Source organism: Mycosarcoma maydis, chromosome 9, assembly GCF_000328475.2.
Source record: "Mycosarcoma maydis chromosome 9, whole genome shotgun sequence".
Taxonomy (NCBI): Eukaryota; Fungi; Basidiomycota; class Ustilaginomycetes; order Ustilaginales; genus Mycosarcoma; species Mycosarcoma maydis.
In genome coordinates, this window is record NC_026486.1 from 154,820 (window position 1) to 177,098 (window position 22,279).

The 22,279-nt window shown below is 53.1% G+C and overlaps 12 protein-coding genes across 12 annotated transcripts; 6 read left to right on the top strand and 6 right to left on the bottom strand.

Annotated features, from left to right (window-relative positions):
- Window positions 1-44: 44 nt before the first annotated feature.
- Window positions 45-1,298, bottom strand: UMAG_10440 (ferrochelatase HEM15; the record flags this gene model as incomplete). Its single annotated transcript, XM_011391756.1, has 1 exon — window positions 45-1,298. One exon carries the CDS (start codon window positions 1,296-1,298, stop codon window positions 45-47), a length of 1,254 nt encoding a protein of 417 aa, XP_011390058.1.
- A 774-nt stretch (window positions 1,299-2,072) lies between these two features.
- On the bottom strand, window positions 2,073-3,011 carry UMAG_10441 (putative SNAP receptor; the record flags this gene model as incomplete). The annotated part of the gene is made up of 6 exons (XM_011391757.1): window positions 2,073-2,095; window positions 2,210-2,242; window positions 2,345-2,356; window positions 2,473-2,559; window positions 2,697-2,741; window positions 2,849-3,011. 6 exons carry the CDS (start codon window positions 3,009-3,011, stop codon window positions 2,073-2,075), a joined length of 363 nt encoding a protein of 120 aa, XP_011390059.1.
- An 866-nt stretch (window positions 3,012-3,877) lies between these two features.
- UMAG_03445 (uncharacterized protein) lies at window positions 3,878-4,584 on the top strand (the record flags this gene model as incomplete). The annotated part of the gene is made up of 3 exons (XM_011391604.1): window positions 3,878-3,901; window positions 4,017-4,427; window positions 4,537-4,584. The coding sequence occupies 3 exons, from the start codon at window positions 3,878-3,880 to the stop codon at window positions 4,582-4,584; spliced, it is 483 nt and encodes a 160-aa protein (XP_011389906.1).
- A 1,592-nt stretch (window positions 4,585-6,176) lies between these two features.
- On the bottom strand, window positions 6,177-7,880 carry UMAG_03446 (putative protein kinase DBF2; the record flags this gene model as incomplete). The annotated part of the gene is made up of 1 exon (XM_011391605.1): window positions 6,177-7,880. One exon carries the CDS (start codon window positions 7,878-7,880, stop codon window positions 6,177-6,179), a length of 1,704 nt encoding a protein of 567 aa, XP_011389907.1.
- Window positions 7,881-9,080: 1,200 nt separating this feature from the next.
- UMAG_10442 (uncharacterized protein) lies at window positions 9,081-9,920 on the top strand (the record flags this gene model as incomplete). The annotated part of the gene is made up of 1 exon (XM_011391758.1): window positions 9,081-9,920. The coding sequence occupies one exon, from the start codon at window positions 9,081-9,083 to the stop codon at window positions 9,918-9,920; it is 840 nt and encodes a 279-aa protein (XP_011390060.1).
- A 661-nt stretch (window positions 9,921-10,581) lies between these two features.
- On the top strand, window positions 10,582-12,954 carry UMAG_03448 (uncharacterized protein; the record flags this gene model as incomplete). The annotated part of the gene is made up of 1 exon (XM_011391606.1): window positions 10,582-12,954. One exon carries the CDS (start codon window positions 10,582-10,584, stop codon window positions 12,952-12,954), a length of 2,373 nt encoding a protein of 790 aa, XP_011389908.1.
- Window positions 12,955-13,917: 963 nt separating this feature from the next.
- UMAG_03449 (septin 3) lies at window positions 13,918-15,141 on the top strand (the record flags this gene model as incomplete). The annotated part of the gene is made up of 2 exons (XM_011391607.1): window positions 13,918-14,189; window positions 14,334-15,141. The coding sequence occupies 2 exons, from the start codon at window positions 13,918-13,920 to the stop codon at window positions 15,139-15,141; spliced, it is 1,080 nt and encodes a 359-aa protein (XP_011389909.1).
- Window positions 15,142-15,551: 410 nt separating this feature from the next.
- UMAG_03450 (nucleoside-triphosphatase) lies at window positions 15,552-16,278 on the bottom strand (the record flags this gene model as incomplete). Its single annotated transcript, XM_011391608.1, has 2 exons — window positions 15,552-15,747; window positions 15,836-16,278. The coding sequence occupies 2 exons, from the start codon at window positions 16,276-16,278 to the stop codon at window positions 15,552-15,554; spliced, it is 639 nt and encodes a 212-aa protein (XP_011389910.1).
- Window positions 16,279-17,236: 958 nt separating this feature from the next.
- Window positions 17,237-18,421, bottom strand: UMAG_03451 (uncharacterized protein; the record flags this gene model as incomplete). Its single annotated transcript, XM_011391609.1, has 2 exons — window positions 17,237-18,233; window positions 18,345-18,421. 2 exons carry the CDS (start codon window positions 18,419-18,421, stop codon window positions 17,237-17,239), a joined length of 1,074 nt encoding a protein of 357 aa, XP_011389911.1.
- Window positions 18,422-18,896: 475 nt separating this feature from the next.
- Window positions 18,897-19,238, top strand: UMAG_10443 (uncharacterized protein; the record flags this gene model as incomplete). Its single annotated transcript, XM_011391759.1, has 1 exon — window positions 18,897-19,238. The coding sequence occupies one exon, from the start codon at window positions 18,897-18,899 to the stop codon at window positions 19,236-19,238; it is 342 nt and encodes a 113-aa protein (XP_011390061.1).
- A 48-nt stretch (window positions 19,239-19,286) lies between these two features.
- Window positions 19,287-20,466, bottom strand: UMAG_12230 (uncharacterized protein; the record flags this gene model as incomplete). The annotated part of the gene is made up of 3 exons (XM_011391814.1): window positions 19,287-20,095; window positions 20,178-20,355; window positions 20,440-20,466. 3 exons carry the CDS (start codon window positions 20,464-20,466, stop codon window positions 19,287-19,289), a joined length of 1,014 nt encoding a protein of 337 aa, XP_011390116.1.
- A 577-nt stretch (window positions 20,467-21,043) lies between these two features.
- Window positions 21,044-22,154, top strand: UMAG_10444 (putative nitrilase; the record flags this gene model as incomplete). Its single annotated transcript, XM_011391760.1, has 2 exons — window positions 21,044-21,649; window positions 21,747-22,154. The coding sequence occupies 2 exons, from the start codon at window positions 21,044-21,046 to the stop codon at window positions 22,152-22,154; spliced, it is 1,014 nt and encodes a 337-aa protein (XP_011390062.1).
- Between the last annotated feature and the right edge of the window lie 125 nt (window positions 22,155-22,279).

Below are 22,279 nucleotides of genomic sequence, written 5' to 3' on the forward strand. Positions count from 1 at the left end.
GAATGGTAACAAACTGTGATGATAGACTTTGAAGCTGTTAACTGCTAGGTACGGCCGAAGAAAGCCTTTTGCTCACCGCAGATCGAGTTTACGCAGCCGGGGCATCGGAGCAGCATCTGCTTGCTCGTGTAACCTTGACTCCAAACATCCTCTCCACGCTTTTCTTCTGGAATTCTGCTGGGCGTGCCCTCGACAGCCGAGAGGTGCGAAGCGCAGATCTCGGCCATGGCTCGAATGAAGGTGGGCTCGTCGTTGAGCGATTCGGCACGCTTGAGGGTAATGCCGTGTTCCTCAGCCTCCTCCTGCAGCTCAATGTCGATCTCGTAGAGGGTTTCGATATGATCGCTGGTGAAAGCGATAGGTACCACAATGGCGTCCTTGTGGCCCTGCTTGGCCCAACCTTTGATCGTGTCGCTCGTCTGCGGACCAAGCCAGGCGGCGGGTCCCACCTGCGACTGCCACGTGACTCGGTAAGGGTTGCTCCACTTCAACCGTGTCATGACGGCAGCAACGGTGGCAGCTACCTCTGCGGGGTACGGGTCGCCTCGCCCCGAAACGATCTGCATGGGAAGCGAGTGGGCGCTGAACATGATGGGCACCTGGTTGCGTTTCTCCTCCGGGTACGTGTCGAGCACAGCTTGGATGCGGTTGGTGAAAGCCTCGACGAGCAAAGGGTGAGTGGGCCATCGGTCGATGAGTGACCAAGAGATGTTGGCCTCAGGTGCGCCCCGTTCCTTGCGCCTCTGAATTTCTCGGTACAGCTCGTTGAGGTTGCTACCGGTGGTGCTGCAGCTGTATTGAGGATACTGCGTGAAGCCAACCGCACGTGTGACGCCATCCTCGGCCATCTCGTCAAGTGCCTCTTCTGTCAGAGGTCGGGCGTATCGGAAGGCGACATACACCTTGTGTGGCGCAGTCTCTGGATGAAGTTCGTCCAGCAATTCGGTCATGGCCTTGCCCTGTGTCCTGGTCCAGCGCAAGATGGGCGATCCGCCACCAATCTTCTCGTACTGGTCGACAATCTTGGGGGTCCTCCTACGAGCGATGAGGGGGGCAAGGCGAGACTGGAAGGGGAGCTGGATGAGCTCGCGGTCGTGGAAGAGACGTGAGAGAAAGTCGCCAACCTCCTCGTGCGTCGATGTGGAGGGGCCACCCATGTTCATGAGCAGCACACCTGTAGGTGGCTTATTCGCGCTCCTGGCGGCGGTGGCAAGCGTGCGCTGCAGGGTCACAGATTGTGCCATTTTAGCCGTAGCGATGACGTCTGCGACCCGAGTTCGGCTCGAAGTGGCCAGCATGGTTCTTGACGAGCTTGTGATTAATTTGAGGCAGAGGAAAGCATCAGATTTTTGGTACTGAAAGCGAGTCGAAGCTTGGAAGCAGGCGCGAACCGACTTGATGGTGAGCTCGGTAGCAGCGTAGGACGGATGGATGACGTGGATGGAGGTTGGTGTGAAGGATGCAAGTTCGAAAGAATCACAGTCGTGAATGACACACATACCGAACTGAGACTCTCACGATCCACAATTTAGTTCAGCTGCTGCATCGCGTAAGACGTACAGTAATGTGCTGTGTAGTCTGCAGGAAAATAATCCGAATGAATGCGGCGCCCAATCGTCTTCGCGGCAATTTGAATCGGATTTCGGGGCTGAACCTCGCCGAAAAGCTAGATCAGCCCACTCACGATTCGTGATTCGCGGTTTCCGGTTGAGACTCCCACAACACAAACTGCAAAGAAACGCTGGCGTTTCTCATCCTTGTCCGGTAGATATGCGTAGGAGCATCCACGACTAGTTCCCATGCGGACGAGAGGGTCGCGGGGAATGGCGTGCCTTGACTTAGTCGTGAGCATGTATGGTAATAGTCACAAAGATGTCTAATGCACGCTCGCCAAGTCCTGCGGCCTTACACGTCAAGCGGAACTTGTACATCCGATGCGGATCAGCGACAGATCATAAGATGGATGATTTACGAAGAAAGAATCGTCATAAGGGTATTGTACAAGGGCAAACAACATACAAAAAGGGACAGCCTCGTCGAGACCGAGTGAAGCGCAGTGGAGCGTATCACACTCAGTGCTTGACGACAATGGGAACTGTAACAAGGTAAAAGCATCAACGATTTGTAAGGTCAGTTCTGTGGTTCAAGCGTGGCACCTTGCGCTGTGTTAGCAATTGGCCGAGAAGTGCTGCGACGCAAAAGAACTTACTGATGATAACGCAGAGAAGGATGACGATGCCGACTGTCGGTTGACGTGGATCAGGGCAGAGGTAGATGCAAGATGGGATGAAATCAGCGCTTGTACTTCGACAATGTACGGACTGTACGAGCTAAGGTTACTTACTTGCGATGATAACTGGGACGGTGCGAAATTACATTTGATTCGTTTGAGTTGGACAAATGGTGCAGAAACATGATCAGCACGTGTTGGACAGTTGATATGCATTGGGGATGCGCCAGAGCAGAACTCACTTCGCATCTTCATGTCCTTCCACCACATCTGCTTGCGGACTCGGTTGGCGCCTCGTCTGAAGCCCTGGGCGGATACGGCGAGGTTGTCTATTAGGAGATCAAGCAAGTCGAGAGTTGCCAAACGCAGTGTCAGTATTGTTCCCCTTTGCAGCCTTTTGGGCAGATCACGGCTGCTCGCGGTGGCACGGCTGCACTCGCAGCAGTGATGTTGAGTTGAGACGTACCAGTCTTGTCCTGAAGGCTGTTGAGATTCTCGCCACGCTCGTTGACTACCCCGTACAGCGATTGCATTTCGTAGCAGTCAATGCAAGAAAACAAGGTCAGTAAATCGCTGCACTGAGCACACGCTGATCGGACCAAGGTCGCACGGACTCACCCTTGTTGATGTTGTCGCGCATGATCGAGATGGTGTTATCGATCTCGGAGTGAATACGAGCCGTCTTGGAGTTGGAAAAGTTGGCACCGCCGCCCGAAGGATCGGAGCTAGCGTTTCCCGAAGGGATGTAGGGGTCATAACGGCTGTCGTTCTGGGCAGACATGGTGTCGTGAATTCGTGCGTTCGTGCTGAAGACCTGCGATGGTGGTGGAGGAAAAGTAGATGGTGACAACGACAAACACAAGTGTAGAGCGCGCCGTGAGAGCGTAGGTTCAGTCAGTGCATTCGTGATTGTGATTCAAACCCAAAGCTGCTGCGTTTCTGCAATTTCACAAAGCGCACAGCCTTGCACGATACAGGATTCGTGATTGATTGATTGATTGCCTTTTGAGGCGTTGGGTGCTTGTCGTCCATAGCCACACGGTCACAGAGCCAACTCTTGGCTGGCTGACTGGCTGGCGGTAGGCAGGCAGAAGGCCGCTTGCATTGAGTAATCCAGGTTCGCCCTTATTCTACACCTCCTCGTCGCAGCGCTGTCTGCAAACACAGGAAATTACGTTGAATTTTATAAGCATGAACGAACGGAATTGTTTTACCGTGCGTAAGAACTAGGCCGCCTGGATGGCACGTGCGTTTAGGGGCGATGCAGCCTCCACTCTGTTGCAATTCCAATTTAACTTACATTGGTGATTCGTGATTTGCGCCAGAGAAGCGGGGAGGCAAAGAAAGGAATGCAAGGTTGATGGTGGCATCGTCATAGCCAAGAAAGGAGTGAGTTGTGAGTGTGATCACTCGTGATAGTCACAGCGCGCGGCCGTGGGCAGTCAATGGAGTGTGTTTGCGCGAATCTAGACTCGCGATTGCTCTATTCGACGTGAGCAATCGCGTGAATCACGAATACATACGCTGTTCAAAGGGCAAGGCCAAAAATCAACTTTCCTCTGCTACACCTTCCAATTTTCACTCTTCCATCCCATCTCTACTCTCAACCTCAGTTCTTGACTGATCACAGACTCTCTCAACACCATCATGCCTCTCTTCGTCCTCAGCCCTGTAAGTTGCGCTTCTGCTATAGGAGCTTTCTCCATCCATATGAAATCTTAAAACGGTTGTGCTGATCCTTGTCTCGTCTGAATCGGAGTTTCTCTTTTGTTTATCAACGACGTAGGCCTCCCTGGCACATTCGGCCCTCTTTGCCGGCTACTACTCATACCTCTCGGCCAACGTCGTCGTCAACCGACTCAACACCAACATCTACCTTGGATCTGGCGACTCGGACAAGGTGCTCGGCCCTGGTAACAAGAAGGTCAACAGCCCCACTGAACTTGCTAAGCTTCAGCGTGCTATTCGCGCCCACGGCAACTTCTCCGAAACGGCCCCCTTCGCATTCTTCCTCATCTTCCTTGCTGAACTCAACGGTGCCCCTACTTCGCTCGTCCACGCTGCGTACACCACCTTGTTTGCCGCTCGTGTCGCGCACGCCAACCTTGGTATCCAGGCTGAAAACTCGGCTGCCATTGGTCGTCCCATCGGCACCCTCGTTACCCTTGCTGTCACCATTAGTGCTGGTCTCTACAACGTATGTATAACCTATGCGATGCTGCATTCTGCGCCGAGAAGTTCCGCTTCCAACGCTTTTCCCTGACACGGTTATCTTTTGATTTTTTTTTCTCTTGCTATCGCAACAGTTGAACCTCGGCTGGGAGCCCCTCAAGTCGTTCCTCGGTTTCAAGTGAGCTCGCTGCCAACGTTGACTGTTGACGCATGCTCTATCTGCTCGACTTGTAGCATGCAACTCAGAATATGCAACGTAATCATTACAAAGGCCGTGTGTCAAATGGAATCCATACTTCCTGGTAACAAGTAACAAAGATTCCCATAGATGGTCGTAAGCGCTGCTGAGACGTCAGGCAAGCTCCCGTTGCTAGCTGTGCTTTGTAAATTGTGGGAGCCAAGCGTCCTGTAGCTGGGTTGCTTCGCGATGAGCCTTTCCAGGGTAGCGAGCACAAAAATGCTCGCTCGGGCTTGGCGCATAGCTAGCTCCATCGATCTGGTTGTCATGTACGTGTTCATGGTTGACCTGCGAAGTTTAGGGTTGAACTCGGTCTGAAGGTCAGTCAACAGCGCCTTGCTTACGCTTTCGAGTTGTTGTGGGAATGCACATAGCCTCCAGCGAAACGGAAAAAGCAACCGTCGGCTGAAGGTTTCCTTGTCGCGTCAGTAAATGGGGTGTGCTGGGAGCAAGGGTAGTGGTGCGAAAAGGCTTGAATGAATCATTCTCGCAGCGAAGATACAGGCCGGACTATCTCGGTGGAGAAGGAACAAGGTCCCATGCAGAGAACGCTTATAACTATTTCTGTGGCCCTACGCTGTCGGAGAAGGACGACCAACTCATCTCGCCTTCACCAGAACAAGTGAAGGGACGTATAATGCGACCCTACATACTTGGTTCAAAGTGCAGGTCTTCGACCTATCCTGGTTCAAGGTGCAGGTCACCCGCATTTATGACCTGAAGTCATGATCCATTCAACGCTGGTATTACCGGAAGGCAACAATCCTGAATCGAGCAGCCGAAAGATTTTTTGCTTGCTTGTGACAGCAGTCGTCTAGCTACTGATAGTCTTGGTGGCGTACAGACGACTTTTTAAAGAGACGGACGAGCGTCCACGGCCGCTCAATCAATGGGTCATACAGACTCAAGTGAGCCCACTCGCTAGCAAGAGCCAAATGATTCCTCTCAGTCCTTGCTTCAGAGATTGGAAACACTCGCCCGAGGAGCTGCACGCCGGAAGCGCCTGTCGGGTTTCGACAAAGTCTGGGAGATTCGAAGGACGCCTGGTTACTTAGAAGAATCAGAGAACCTCTTAAAAGGTGCACATGGGCACATTCTTCTGGCTGCGCCTCCGCTTGATGTCAGCAGGATCGGCTCAGAAGAGCCGCTCTTGCAGGATACAATTGTATCACACATATCACACATAAGCAGCGCAGCTGCAGGCTGTCAACGACTCACAACGCAGCAAGCACCATCAATGCAGAGCTCAAAGCCAACTACTTCGCACATACGTTGACAGAAGAGGACTCCGGCAACACAGAAAGGTAATTTAGAGAGCGTATCATATTGAAAGCAGATTAGAATCGCCACGCTACAGTGATAGTTATAGCTATAATTGCAAGCCCTGTAACGGTGCCGCTGATGGGTATAGCGAGAAAGCAGCGGTCTGTATACGAGGTCGTAATGGTCATCGGCAGTAAGGGTGATGAGCTCGAATCAGGACTTCTTTGTTTGATCGGGCTCGGAATGGCCAGTGCGGTTATCAGGACACGATAATCAGAACATGGTTGCAAATGCGTCTGAAGCATCCTTGGAGGTCGATGGTGGAAACAGCGGCTTGCCATTTGCACCCAGATGGTTCTTGCCGAACGTGAAGCCCACCCAAAGGGCTCTTCCACCGGCACCCGAGCCGTTCTCGCTAACGGCTTCGACGTTCTTCTGCTTCTCGTGAACATCCTTGTAGCGCGCCATGTCGGCTGGATCTTCAAAGTTGTCAAAGTAGCCTGTGTCCTCCTCGTTCTCCAACTCGGGGATGAAGGGTGCCTTGAGCTCGCGCAGACGGTTCAGATCGAGGGGGCGGAAGAAGGGATGCGCCTGTACCGGCTCCAGGCTGCTGTATCGACGCTCGGGAGTGTCAACGAGCTTGGTGATGGCATCCCAGGCGACATCGCTGAGGTTGAACTGCAGATTTTCAGGAGTGTCGTAGACAGGACGTTGGAGCACCTTTTGCCAGTTCTTGAGATTGGCGAACGTCTCGTCCGGGTTGCTGCCGCTGAAAGGAGGGAAACCACACAAAAATTCGTACAGGATGCATCCCAAGCTCCAGTAGTCGACGCCAAAACTGTACTGACGTCCACGGAGCATTTCGGGCGCAATGTAATCCGGACTGCCGACGATCGAGTTTGCGCGGTGTTGGGTGTGTTGAATCATTTTTTTGTACATGGAGCCACGCTCGGCAGGTGTACGGTAGACGAAGTCGGTGTCCTTGACTGCATCGAGCTTGGCCTTCATCGACTCGATCTTACCTGGATTGAGCGCACCTGAGGCAAGTCCAAAGTCGGTGAGCTTGACGTGTCCGCTAGAGTCTACGAGGAAGTTCTCGGGTTTGAGGTCGCGATGAATGTAGCCGAGGCGGTGGAGCTCGTTGACAGAGACGAGCATCTCAGCCATATAAAACCGGGCGTACTCTTCCTTGAGCGCTCCGTTGTTGCACAAAAGCGTGCGGAAGTCTCCACCAGGAACATACTCCATGGCGAGAAAGACGTGATCAGGGTCCTGGAATGCGTAGAGTAAACGCACGAGCCACGGCGACTTTGTGGCAGTGAGAATGTCTCTCTCGGTAAGTACATGGCGGACCTCGTCCATTTTGACGAGGATGCGCTTCTTGAGGCGTTTGAGTGCGCAGATCTCGCCAGTGTCACGCTTGCGAGCAAGGAAGACCTCACCATAGCCACCGGCACCGACCTGGGTAATGATGTGGAACTGGTTGACACGCAACTTGGTTCTCCTCTTGCGAAGCAGAACACGCTCGCGTCCAAAGTAGGAGCTGCGCTCCTTCAGGTATTCGGGAGAAGGCTCATCATGGTCGGACTCGGGAAGCAAGCCGCGAGCTCGCGTCGAGTCTTGGAAGCGGGCATGCCTAGCCTTGCGATCAGCGATGTATCGGAGGTTGTCAAAATAGTAGTTGAGGAAGTAGAGCTGGGCTACGTTGGCTTTACGTTGCACTTCGATGCTGCGAACGATCTCGTTCTCCCACGGCTGTAGACCGTCGCCACGCCTCCAGCTCCTCCAGCTACCCTTTGGATCGGGTTGCGAGTCGAAATCGTTGGAAGAATCATTGATTCGCGAGAGCTCGTGATTCTTGAGTGGCTTGACCTGCTCGTTGACGACTGAGTGCTGAGCGTGGGTGTTGTCCCTTTTGGAAGGGGTGAGAGGTGAGGCCGCCGAGCTGCTCGAATACATGGCTGCGACTGGCGGCATGATACGTCAAGCCGAACTAGGTTGATAGGTGGGATAAGAAATGGGGTTGTTGGATGAAGAGGTGGGAAGGATGATGGGCAGAGGTGCAAGACGGTCGAGCAGAGGGCCGAGGCCGAAAGTGATAACCCAACAGCTAATCCAAGTGACGGGCAACAAGCAGCAGACCGAGTCGGTGAGTCGCAAGTGATATTCGTGATTGTGGGACCTGTCACCAGCTGCGCAGCTGCAGCTTGCAATCACGACTGCAGTAAGGGATTCTACATGTCACAAAGTGATTGACGATGTCCGACCCACTCGTCACTTTCGCAGCTTTTGTCAAACACATGCAACCACACACCAAAATCCCAACCCTAAGTTAAGCCACACAGCCGCCAAGTGAATTGCGAATTGTGAATCGTGAATGTCGCGCAACTCGGCTTGAAAAGTGACTTCTGTTCAAATCACTCACTCGCCAATCACGAATCGTGAATCATCATCAACTTGGACATTTGCGTAGAGATGTTGACTTTGGCTCAACATGGTTCAACACCTCTTGTTGGCCCTGGCCAGCTAGCTTCCTCACCGCTCTTGCTGCTGTTGGTGCTACCTCCTTGCCCCGCAATCAGCCACTCTAGGCGCTTTCGAAAAGACCTTTTTCAATCTCAGTAAGGCCGATGTGCACGGCGAGAGGCAATCGTGAATCGTGAATTCTTGACGGCAAGGCGGGTGCGGTTTACGTGCCAAGTCGGCCTTAGATCTGACAAATGTTTTTTTTTCAATATAATAATAATAATAATAGCACGCACGTAGTCGTGAGTGTTACTTTCGACAGGAATGGGAAAGCGCGACGCGGTCACGTGCCGAAAAAGACGTGTCTGCCATTGTGCAGAGGCTGAGGCGCCACGCGCTGCTAGCTAACATTGAAATCAACACTTTTATTGGCACTCGAGTTGGCTTGGCTGCTGGGAACGCACACTCTGGCGGTCAACGTCGACATTGGTGAGTATCAGACTCGCACCCAGAACTACCATCATCCTTCTCTCATAGTTGCTACTTTTCGCAAACAGCCTCCATCTAAAGCTTTTGTCTTAGGAACCTAGTGTGTCGTTCAGGTTCAAGGCGACTGTTGGCAACAGTCTCATCCATCTCATACCCACATACCAACCCATCGTCCCAAACCATCGACCTCAGCTTGCAGAGACAGACAGCGTTTCACCAAACATGGCCACCGCACCGCGTCCTTCGATGCTTGCGACACCGAGAAGGCCGTTTGGCACTTCAGCTCCTTCCAACGCCGAGATGCGCAAAGTCTATGCCGATTTGGAGAACAACAACGCCGTCTTTGACTTTTCCAGTATTGTCTCCGCAGTAAAGACCTTTTCCACCCGCTTCCGCGCCTACACCGAGAATGCCATTTCCAACATTCACGACGACAAGGCTGAATTCGATGCCAATCGCATGGAGCATCGCAACCAACTCACAACGCTCGAACGTGAGATCGAGGACACCAAGGCGAGTCAAGGCGAACTGTGGGATACCATCGCTAAGGAGCGCGATCAGGACGCCAAGCTTCGTGCGAGACAGCAAACACTCCAAGCTCAAAAGGCATCCGTAACACAGCGATGCAACGAGCTGCAGGCCGAGATCACAGAGTTGAGGCAGAACCTCGAAAAGAAGAAGGAGGCAAAGGAGTTACAGAGGGAGAAGCTAAAGGCGCAGATCGACAAGAACGGTCCCGAGCTGCGTTTGCTCGAGGCCAAGACTGGCTGCTCGGTGGTGCCAACCAAAGTTGGCGATCAGCTCAAGTTCACCTTCAATCTCATGAACGCCGACGACTGGTCCAAGGAATACCATTTCACCATCGACGTCAGCAGCAGCAGGTACAAGATCACATCCGTATCGCCAAAACTTGATACTAGCCTCCAAGAGTCATTGCTACAAGAGCTCAATTCTACACGCAAATTTTACACGTTTGTCAAAAAGATGCGCGCTGCTCTGCGTGCTCAGGTGGAGAAGGAGCGTCTCGAGGCGCGCGATGCTGCGCGCCGTGGAGGTCATTAAACACGCCAATCATGAATACGCCATACGTCGTCCGTCCCCCCAGCTCTCGTCATATTCATCTCCTTCTTCTGTAATCCTCCGACCTCTTTGCCTCTGTTTGTTAGCTACCATCTTGATACCTCTTTTGTATTTGTATGTGCATCGTGCTGAGTCCAATATCAGTTCTCTTCAACATGCGCTCTTTGCTGTGTGTGGCGCCTCAATGGACCAACGCTCACAGAGATGGCGGACCTCATGCTCCGTTACCTCGGGCGCCGTGGTGAGAACGTGATGCTCACCTTGTCAAGCGGAGAACATATGGATGCGTCCATCCATGATTGTTGCGTCAAGCGTCGTCGAACCTCCTCGTGACTGTACTTGCGAACATTCGTGATTTCCAGGAGGGTTTTGTTTGGCTGTAACAGCCTAAGTGGTGAGTACTTCGCCTCCAACTTTGGCCAATTTATTAATCACGAGTATTGAATAATTCGTGATTCTGATTCGTGACGCATTCGAGCATCCCAGCTCTTCTCTCATCACCTTCAACCTCAAGCATAACTTCATCGACAAGCTCTAGCAATCGAGCGTGAAGTCAGGTTCACTCTGTGCTCAGCCTCATCATCACACCCTCGTCCGAGCTACTCCTTGACGCTTCCGCTGCGAGCGAAGCAGGCTGGCAAACATGGCCGCACCCCGCATGTCGATCAAATTTCTGGGCACCTCGTCCATGCCCAACTCGACAAGGAACTACTCTTCGCTCCTCTTCAAGCTGGACAACCATACTGTCATGGTGGACTGTGGCGAAGGCACACAGCGACAATTCCGCTCTCGATACATCGGTGTGGATGAACGGCTTGCAAATCTCAAGACCATCCTTGTAACACATCTCCATGCCGACCATGTTCTCGGTCTCGTGCCTCTGCTCATGTCCATGATGGGCCCCACAGGCGTCTCCTCTGCACCAGAAAGCTCTGCACCGCGCATCGAAATTTATGGACCACCAGGTCTGCGCGCGTTAATACGAACCACACTCTCCCTCTGTTACTCACAGCTGAGCGGCAAGTACGTCGTACACGAGTTTGTGTGGCCTTCGCAAGATCAAATGCCGGAAGCATCGCCTCATGCGCTGAGAGATCAGCCTGGACGCACAATACCCAACCTACCACTGCACGACGGCGAATCGAACGCGGGACGCGATCTGAACATGGACCCACGCACGTTCAGCTGGCCCAACTTTCTTACGATCAAGAGCGCAAGCCACGGGCCCAACGTGCGCATTAGCGCTGCTCCTATCTCGCACCGGTGTCCAACGCTTGCCTTTGTTTTCGAAGAAGAAGCAAGAGCGATGCCGCTTGATCCAAGCGTCGCAGAGGCCATCAAGCGTAATGCAACTGCTCTGCAAGAGCAAGAGGGTATTCGACATCCGCTTTCACTCCTATCCAAACTCACCAATCGACGTCAAACAGTCCTACTTCCCGATGGTACAGTCTTACATCCACCACATCTGGGCATGCCTGGACGCAAGGTGACCATCATGGGCGACACGAGCGATGGTACTGGCGGTTTCTCAGAGATGCAACTCCGAGCGGGTTACGGCTTGCCTGCGCTCGCCTATGACTCGGACGTGCTTGTTCATGAGAGCACCAACATTGCACTGCCTGCACATCTAAACAAGAACGGCAAAGCTGACTCATTGGAAGAAGTTGCAGAAAAAGCGACTTCGCGTGGCCATTCTGTCCCTCAAGTGGCAGGGCAATTCGCTGCATTGGTGAATGCAAAGTGCTTGATACTGAATCACTTTTCCACAAAGTATCCGAGCCCGCCACACTACTTGCTCGACAGCATGGGCACCCAGGCAGAATTGTCTCCGACGCAGAGCGAGAGGCAGCAAGCACCGCAAGGACGACAGCTCGGAGATTCAGAGCGGAAAGCATTGATCATGAAGGAATTCGAGATACAAGCGTATCAAGCCTGGAAAGAAGCAGCCAGCAAAGGATCACAGCTCGAGACATACTCGGCATTTGACGGCTTCCATTTCGAAGTGCCTGCCCGACCAGAACCGAATGCATTGGCGCCGACAAGCGTACGTGGCCCTTTTGCTCGGCCGTGGGAGCAGGATGAGGAAGCTGATGTCAGCGACGATCTTGAGGGACAGCACAACCAACAAGCCTCAGCGAGCAATGCAGACAAGCAGATGTGGGATCCTTCGCCTTTCCTGCTGCCTTGGTCGCAAAATGACGTGCCACGCTATGCGATGGTGTTGCTGAACTCGCCCATTGATACGCGCCAGATCGGACACTTCCGACACCTGTGGAAGTCGGCATCGCTGCGGTTGTGTGCCGACGGTGCGGCCAATCGGATTTTGGATTGCTTTGGCGCGGCAGCCTTCGAAAGTCAGGATGGGCGGCCGTCAGTTCCCTTGCCGAACGCCATTCTAGGCGATCTCGATTCGATTCGGCCAGATACACAGCACTTCTTTACATGCAAGGGCGTGGCTGTACATTTGCGTCCTTCGCAGTACGCCACGGATCTGCAAAAGACAATCCAGGAAGTCGAGGACCAAGAGGCAGCATCGGGAGATGGCGACGAGCACACGCTTATCATCTTTGGCGGTCTTGCTGGGCGATTGGACCAGAGTGTACATACGCTGCACGTGCTCTGGCAACTGGCTCCCGGTACTGAGCAACTAGGAAGCGTTTTGGATCCAGATGGGCTCAATGAGAGGGGCAGTCGACTGAAGAAGCGACAACGAACTTTTGCAATTGGCGACGGCAGCGTAGCGTGGCTGCTTCCCAAGGGCAAGCACGTTCTCAAGATGTCACGCCAAGTGATGGGCAAGACCTGCGGCATCCTGCCTTTGGGAGTCGGCAACAGTGGCGCCAATGTATCGACAAAGGGATTGGAATGGAACTTGGAACGAGACTCAACCACACTTGGCGGGTTCCTGTCGACGTCAAATCATCTTGCTGATGAGCAGGGTGTGGTTGAGGTGGAGAACGACGAGCCAGTATATTGGACCGTAGAGCTCCGTCCAGATGACGAATGCAGTTTTTGAGGCCGCATAGGGGCTTGATCTCCACCAACGAGCGCCTCCCACTGGACGTTTGCTTTCATCATTTGAACGCCCTAGCAATAAGTGAGAAGACCCTCATCTGGTGTGTCCGTTACTAAGGCATACCTCACCAGCAAGGTGCAACATCACCGTGAACACGGACACGAGAACGTGCAACGTGCAACACGCAACCCTTCCTAGCTGTTAGACTCTTGTTGCGAAAGCCCGACAAAGCTGCTTTAAATCACGAATCGTGAAGGTGAATCGTGAATCACAATCGTGAATCACGAATCACGAATTACGAATTACGAATTACGATTCGTGAATAGTATTCGTGATTACTCGAAGGCCGCCTAGAAGTCTTGAGTTAAGAGTGCACGAAGGATGGGTTTGAAACCATTCGTTATTCACGATTTGGGCACGAACCAGGCGTGAAGGGTTGAATTCAAATGCGGATTTGAATTCTGGATTAGAAGAATATTATAAACAATACTATGCGAGGAGTGAGTTGCGTGGTGCGTGTCGCAGTTGAAACGAGCTGGCCAATTCAGAGAGTGCTCGTGCGTGCCGCTCTCTGAGCTTCTTCAACACTGAGACCGTCTGTCGACGCTCACGCTCACGCTCACGCCCTCTCTCGCGCTTGCATGCACGCACATCTCCCTCTCGAGCACAGCGAGCACGGCGAGCACAGCGCACTGACACGAGAGCGCCGCACCTTTCAGAAGCATTGGCCTTTTTTCTTAATCAAGTCTTGTCACCATCACTCTCTTCATCGCGATCACCACCACGCTATCCGTCCCTTCACGCATATCCATTCGAGCGGGTCTCGCACCTCAATTCAACCGCGAAACGCTATCGGCACCAATTGCTTGCCTGCTGTAACTAGAAGCCTTCACCGGCTCTCTCTGCGCTTCGCGTCTTTACCCCAACGTAACCGTCACCATTTCGTCCGTCATCAACTCCAGCATGGCCGCGCGTCGACGCGCGGCCAAAAAGGGTGTTTCCTTCTGTCTTATGGTCGTCGGCGCCTCCGGTACAGGAAAGACCACGTTTGTCAACACCTTGTGCGAATCCGAAGTCATAGGCCACAAGATTAGTGACAACCCCGAGACGGCTCACATTGAAGAGGGCATCCGCATCAAACCAGTACATGTCGAACTCGAGGAGGACGGCATGCGCATCGGACTCACCATCGTAGACACGCCCGGCTTTGGTGACAACATCGACAACGAATATGCGTAAGTGTTCCATCTTCAGTCGCGCCTACCAGCTCGGACGGAGACCAAATGAATTGCCCTGGTGCAACGCGGATCCCAGCTGACTTCCCTCCCTCTGCACCTATCTCTTTCTTTCACAATTACTTTCTATCTCCCAACCTGCAGCTTCTCCGAGATCGTTGGCTTCCTCGAGCGACAGTACGATGACATTCTTGCAGAGGAATCGCGAATCAAGCGTAACCCTCGTTTCCGCGACAACCGTGTCCACGCGCTTCTCTACTTTATCACACCTACTGGCCACTCGTTGCGCGAGATCGACATTGAGCTCATGCGCCGACTCTCTCCTCGTGTCAACGTCATCCCCGTCATTGGCAAGGCCGACTCCATGACACTCACCGAGAAGCAAGAGTTTAAGAAGCGCATCATGGAGGACATTGAGCACTACGGCATTCCCGTCTACAACTTCCCTTACGATGTCGAGGAGGATGACGAGGAGACGATCGCCGACAATTCGGAACTGCGCGGCCTCATGCCGTTTGCCATTGTCGGCTCGGAGGAGGACGTGATCGTCAACGGCGAGCCCATCCGTGCACGAAAGTATCCTTGGGGTATCGTCGAGGTCGACAATCCTAAGCACTCGGACTTTGCACGACTCCGATCCGCACTGCTCAACACACATCTCACCGATCTCAAGGAGATCACGCACGACTTCCTCTACGAAAACTACCGTACCGAGAAGCTCTCGAGAACCGTGCACAGCGACTACGCCGACACATCGATCCCTGGTGAAGAGCTAGCCAACCAGTCGGTCAGGCTCAAGGAGGAGCAGCTCAAGCGCGAGGAGGACAAGCTCAAGGAGATCGAGCTTCGTGTTCAGCGCGAGATCCAGGAGAAGAGGCAAGAGTTGCTCGCAAAGGAAGAGAGCTTGAGGAATCTCGAGTCGCGTTTGCAGGCTCAGAACATCAACGAGTAAGGCGCGTGCCGAATGACCTACCCGGCACGTGTTCTGTTCAGGTGTTCGAGGTAGTGTCTTTGATCGCTCAGCCGCTCAAGAGCCTCTGCTGCTAAAGTTCAGATCCATCTGTACGCCGGTCAAACTCGGCGCATGTGCGGTGACGTGAAAGTGTTCTGAATGCTCGAGTTCTGTTTTCTATGGTTTGTCTTGCTCGTTTGTCGTGTGTACGTGTGGTGTGCAGCTTCGATTGGTTACGCAGCAGAACGGGGTCTGCGAGCGTGTGGAAGAGGCGATAGAAACCGCTGAAATTGTGGTTGCGTTAGTGTACATTCGTGATTGATGTGGTATCTGGTCGCGTTACGAGGAAATGGGGGGCGACGAACAGTGCGTGTGTGTGTGTGTGTGTGTGTGTGTGTGCTCGTGTGGATTTACTCCAAGCCACGAGCCTGTCTCCAAGCGTGAATCCACTGAATGATTCTCTCGACGTTCTCCTCGACGTCGCCCGACTCCTGACTTTGCAGCTCAACGATTGCCTCTGCGGGGTAGGAGGAGCGTGCGTCGTCGGCGACCACGCCCATGATTTCGGCCTCGTTATTCTCCTGAATTTTTTTCAGTGGGTAACCTCTGCAGCACGCAAAGAAGGTCGACGTTGAAATATCAGTACCTCTGAGAGCTGCAATGTGGGGTTACAATCGGAGGGGTGGCAACTTACCTCTTTTCCAGACGTTGCCAAAGCACACCATGGTCGCAGCGCAACACGACGACCAAGTCGACCCATCGTTCGGGCCACACATCGCACGTATGCCAATCCAAGACCAAGCCGCCCCTCTCCTCGCCTTCATCACCCTGTTGCTTTGCCTGCGTCAGTTCGGCCTGATCGAACTCTTCCGCGTCCAATGGTTCTGGCGCCTTGGTTCCGGTGAGCGGCTCCAGGTGGTCAAGCAGCTGATCTTCGTTCACTTCGTAACTCTGCCATTCTTCCAGATACTCGGTGTAGAAGCCTTCCTTTTTCACGAGCACTCCAACGTCGATCTGACGCAGTGGGTGGCAGGACGAGCCGGACGGAGAGTACGACGAGGCGAGTAACGACGAGTGTGTGGATTTGCCCGTACCGGGGGTCCCCGTGATGACGATGTTAGGAAACGAGCGCACCATCTTGGTCGAGTGGCAAGAGGCGCTCAAATGAGATGTGGTGGTCAGTGTGCCTCTGATGACTGTTGTTCGTCCAATCTGTCAATTGTGAATGGATCTAGCAAGTTGAGAAGTCGAGATATCGTTCACCGTTGCACGTTGCGCCTTGGCAAATCTGAATCCTGAATGTCAAGATGCATATAAATTCAGGTCTCAAAAAAAACTGGAAAAGTCTACATCAGATCACATCGGGAAATCGGGAGCAGATCCGTAGAATCTCGATGGCGTTAACTAGTGAAAACCGTGAGAGAAGAAAAGCTCCTAACTATGCCGTGTCAAAACCCGCGTATCAACTTCTCGGTTCGATGATGCTAGGCTTTGAGCTCGATCGCATGCCCGTGAGCTCCTCGGCCACTAAGCCGAGGGTTCATCTAACGTGTAGCGAGCCGAACCTGATGTGATGCTGTTCCAGTCTAAGCTCGAGTGGTTGGCGCAGAGTCTAACGAATCTAGATGTGAGTTGTGAGTTTGACGTGTGAGGATGGCAAACACTCGTGACTGTTCGATTGGTTGTCTAGCTCGGATTTCATTGCCGTGGTTCGCCTCGAATAGGCCTTGTAGCTGCGTTTCACAACGCTAAGGTGTTCATTCTGACTGTCGCACGTTGCTGATACCGACGATGCGTCCGTAGCGGCCTGTGGAAGTGAGATCAAGTATAGGACGAAGAGGCGGGATGATTTCATCTCATTTTCGTTCAAGCCTGCATTGCGCAGTGTACTGTCTGGACTGTTGTACTTAAGAAATGGGAGCGAGCATCAGCGCGGAACAAGGTCAAGTTCCTGGATGCTAGCACGAGGCAGCGTCACACGCAACGGGCGGCATGGATGAGCTCTGGAAGGAAACAACTAGAATCGAGCATTCCTCACACTGGGCAGGCAAGACGAACACGTGAACCTGCAGACACAGCGTTAGTGCTTTATCGATTATAGACGGGCACCACCACCAACAAGCAGCTGGTTTCCGTTCTTCAGTGTCGCCACAGCCTCGTTGACCATCTCATCAACGATCTCCTTGGCAGGCTTAATGTCTTGAATAACGGAGGCGCACTTGCCGAGCAAGAACCTCTGTCGAGCTCCAGCCTCTTTGGTTCCTTGCTCGTCGTCATTGTCGAGATCGTGGTAGACGGGAATAATACCTTTGTCTGTGAGCTTCTTGATCTCGTCCGGGCGAGACTCCCAATCCATGATGTAAGGCGTCTTGAACAGACGCAGCGGACGACCGGTAAAGATGATGGTTCGGATATCGGTTTCGTGCGTCGACTTGAGCACGGCTTCCTTGTGTGCCTTGGGAGCGCCTGATTCGACCGAAGCAACAAAGCGAGTACCGACCCACACACCATCCGCACCGTAGCAGATGGAAGCGGCGAGACCGCGACCGTTGAAGATACCTCCTGCAGCCACAGTGATGATGGGCTTGCCCGTAAGAGGCGACTTGTGTCCGCGGCAAATGTCGACTACGCGAGGAGCAATGATCGACAAGGGAACATCACCCGTGTGTCCACCACCCTCGCCACCTTGGAAGATGATCATGTCCACACCTGCCTCGAGCACTTTGGGTGCATGTTTGGGGTGACCAATGATACCGGCCACAATAATCTTGGCAGCGTGAAGCTTCTTGACCACCTCGACAGGCGGAACACCCACCGCTGACACGAACAGCTTTGCACCCGACTCAATGATAATGTCAATAAGCTCCGGAAGCTGACCATTCGTGTAATCCGTGTTGGTCTTTCGAGCGCCACCTCCCACCTTGGGAAGCAGCAAATCGACACCGAAAGGAGCATTCTTATCCTTCAAGTTGGCCTTGAGCTCGCCCACAACTTTGCGCAGATAGCTCGGAGTGTACCCAACGCCGCCGATAATGCCGATTCCTCCAGCGTTAGAGACAGCTGCTGCGAGTTCAGGACCAGCAGCGACGTTCCTGTACGATGTCGAACAAGAGTTTGTATTAAGCAGCAAGAATGGTAAAAGATGTGGGTCAAAAGTCGTTTCAAAATTGGCTGTTCGAAAAGTGGGTTGGTCCGAAACTCACATGCCGGCAAGCATGATCGGGTGCTTGATACCGAAAGCCTCGGTGAGCGGCGTTTTGATCTGCTGTGGGGATGCCATTGTTGCGTTGGACGTGTGGAAGCGTATGGCAGTATGATGAGGAGAGTTGAGGTGGCGAACACGCTGTACTGGTTGGGGAAATGGGTCTCATGAACAACAAGCGAGCACGGCCCCGAGCTTAGCTTGCCTAACCCCCTCTCCACTCACACCCACGAGTGTGTGTACGTGCATGCGTATGCGAGGCTTCTTCTCATTGTGCTTGTCCCCGCAAAACTCACGACTGTGTTTGACTGTTTTGCAAGGTCGGCTCTGATTGAAAGGTCTAGCCGGTGTATCCGGCTTTGGCCCGCTTATGGCAGCCAAACGCGCATGCCAGGGTTCAACCGGCGCTCTTCCCGCACGGTAGTTCATTCGCTATTTTCTCACGAAACTGTGTCTCAGTCACGAGTGACGCGAGTTGAAACATCCCGCACATGGATATACAGCTCCACAACGTCGTTGTTTCACCGTCCCTGTCGCTTGCTCTAACGACAAGATGAGTGCGGCGGTGCAAGACCCGTCGTCTAAAGCGGTAGAGACGATCATCAAAAACTTTGTCGGCCGCACTAGTATCGTTCATATACCCGATGGCCGCGCGTTCCGCGGAGTTTTTATCTGTGTTGATTCCGGCAAGAACATCATCCTGGCTGACACAGACGAAACCAGGCTCACACCAGAGGGGCGCACAACGATTCGGAATGTCGGCATGGTAATGATCCCGGGAGAATACGTGGTCAAGGTTGAGGTGCAGCACGATGCGCTGTTGCCCGACCACTCGACAGCTGATCATTCACTAGCTCAAGGTGGGTGGCCGGACGATGATTCGATGTACATATGAACATCGGCAAAGCGAGAAAGTGTTACCCAAACCAGCTTGTCTGGCAAACTAGAAAGCTTGATCGCGCAGAGCTTTGTCACACAGGTCATAGAGCTTAGTCGATACTATATCGAGCTCTGCGACATGCTCGTCGCTTGGATCCTCAATGGTTCGCTCAAGCACCAGACTCAGAAAAGGCGACAGCGTTTTGAGAAAGCGATCCTGGATGATGTTGTTGGCGTCCTCGTGGGAAGAGGCGAGCATCAACGTAAGGCAACTCTCGAAGATTGTCGAGATCGACACGAGCCGGTCCGACCCATGAACATCAAGAGCAGCGAAAGGGTCGTCTATCTCTCGCCTAAGTCGAGCGAGGATAGAAAATGCAACGTTGGTAGCAAGGTTTGAAGCAAAGGCAGAGTCTCGTTCGCCTAGTCTTTCCAAAACCCCGATCGCGATCTTGATCTGCTCTCGGTCACGCCAAATCAGGTCTACAAGCAGCTGCCCTCCCCAATTGACCAATTCAGTGCTAAGTTGCATCAACTGCCACGTCAGCTCTGTCAAAGCTTCGAAGAAGACTCCCAGCAATCCGAGGATGTAGAGTCGCTGCAGCGAGTCCTTCTCGACAGCCACAGCTGCTTCTTCCAGACTCTCGGCGAGGTTTTGTACAACGTCGACCAGCTCTTGCATTTGAACATCATCGCTGCTGCGAAGCGCCACCATCGAAGACAGCAGTTTGCTGGTCAGTTCAAACGGGCCCTCCCAAAGTTCTGGGTATTTGATCAGCTCTTGATCCAGCGCATGACGTTCGGAGGCCGAGGAAAGCACGGTCCACCTCCGCGTACTGTCGATCGTGTGGCGAGCATCGATTGCGGGCTCATCTGTAAGCAGCGATGCAAGCAAGGAATCAGTTTCGGTATCACTTCTTGCCGCTCTACTCTGCCGAGGATAAAATGGACTCACCGTTTCGCCACTGCGCTACAAGCACGAAGAAATCTCTATACACCGCGATAGAGAAGGGCAAAGGCTGCTCTGGGAATTGCTGAAGCGATCGAAGGAACATGAAAACATTTTGTTCCAGAGCATTCTTTGAATCGATGCTCACCTCCGATGGCCCTAGAGCGTCGTCGAGCACGACCTGCTAACATCAAGATTGGTTCTGACAAGCTCAGCTCAAGCACTTGTTCAACATGCAAGACGAAGCCCTGGACGATAGCAATCTTACCACTGCTGCTTTGACCAGCGTCTCCATCGCGATGCTTCTGCAGTCCGCTATGAGAGGTTAAAGCCGAAATCAATCACGGTCGTGTCTATAAGGACTAGCGAATCAGGTTTGAGCCAGACTTATCTGAGCTGAGCTGCGCACATCTGTGATCAAGATAAGATTCTTTCTGTGCCGCGACGTGGAACGGAGCGTCCGATGTTGTGAGACGACACGTTCGGCTTCCATCCGATTTTCTGGCCTTTGTCACATCCACGCGCTGTTTACTGCCTCGTAATGCCCGGTACAAAAGAGTGCAAGACTGCCATGCCGAAGAGACATTACGAGAGGTACTCTGAGCCGTTCGGGGTGTCCGACTCAGACCGCAAAACCACGAACGAGAAAAATTAGCCGTTATACTCGCCGAGCTGCAGTTCAGTTAAATCCGCATTTCTTCTTTCGGAGTCACACCTCACAGACTCGTGACTCGCGCTCGGACCGCGTAAGTGTCAACATCGGCTGAAGATAACTATAACTTTGGGCTCACCAACTTCTTGACTCCTGTCCCAGCACGAGGTCGTATCACAGACAGCAGCACCTCTCACGGCAACAACAGGCTCCCAACCCAATGTCAGACACAAACGACGAGGTCGTTCTTTGCTGCGTCCAAGACAGCCCTGTCTCGTTCGACCTGGCCGCTTCGCTCGACAAGCTTACAAAGCTCGCACGCGAGGCAGCGAGCAAAGCTCGGGCAGCCGCATCTTCCTCTTCGACGCCCATTGTCGTACTCTTTCCCGAGGCGTTCCTGAGCGCTTACCCTCGAGGACTTGACTTTGGTGCCAAGATTGGACACCGTACCGCCGAGGGACGAAGCTGGTTCGCGCGATACCATGCCTCCTCTGTGCCAGTGTGTGATACGAACGGCCCAGAGATGACCGTGATCAGGAACGCAGCCATGGAAAATCGAATCACGCTCGTGGTTGGTGTGATTGAACGATGCGATCGACCTGAGACAGGTAAGAAGCGACACGAGTACGGAAGCAGTGTTGCTGGTGGAACGGGCAGCATCTACTGCACTGCCCTGACGATTTCGGAAACGGGAGAGGTGCTGGCTTCTCACAGGAAGCTCATGCCAACCGGTACTGAACGATTGGTGTGGGGACAAGGCGATGGCGAAGGTGTCCGAATTGCAACTACTCGAGCTGGAGCGGTTGGCGCCGTCATCTGCTGGGAGGTAAGTGCTTCAGAGTTGCGACACTATGACGAAAAGATCGCTCCCTGACATCTCGTTTCCACACTTTCTAATATGCGTCTGAAACGGTTCACTACAGAACTACATGCCCTTGCTACGAACCGCAATGTACGAGCGTGGCGTTGAGATCTACTGTGCGCCTACCGCCGACAGTCGAACGACATGGACGTCAAGCATGCAGCACATAGCAATGGAGGGCCGCTGCTACGTCATCTCGTGCAACCAATTCAACACGCGCTCCGATTACCCAGAAGACTATCCGGCGCTCAACGACCTCAAGCCTGATGACATCGTGACACGAGGTGGTAGTGTCATTGTCGGTCCTCTCGGCGAGATCCTTGCTGGGCCGCTGTTCGACGAGGCTGGTATTCTAGTGGCCAGGGTCAAAAAGAACGAGCTGGTGGAAGCCAAGATGGACTTTGACGTTACAGGACACTATGCACGCAATGATGTTCTGCGCTTGCAATTCAACGACAAAAGCGGCTAGAAACTGCCCGAAAGCGCCGAGCGTGACAAGGCTCGGTTTGCAATACTCACGACTAACAAGAAGATGCACACCAAGGAACGCCAATCACGAATAAGTTGTAAATAGTTTGCTGGTCTTGATTATAG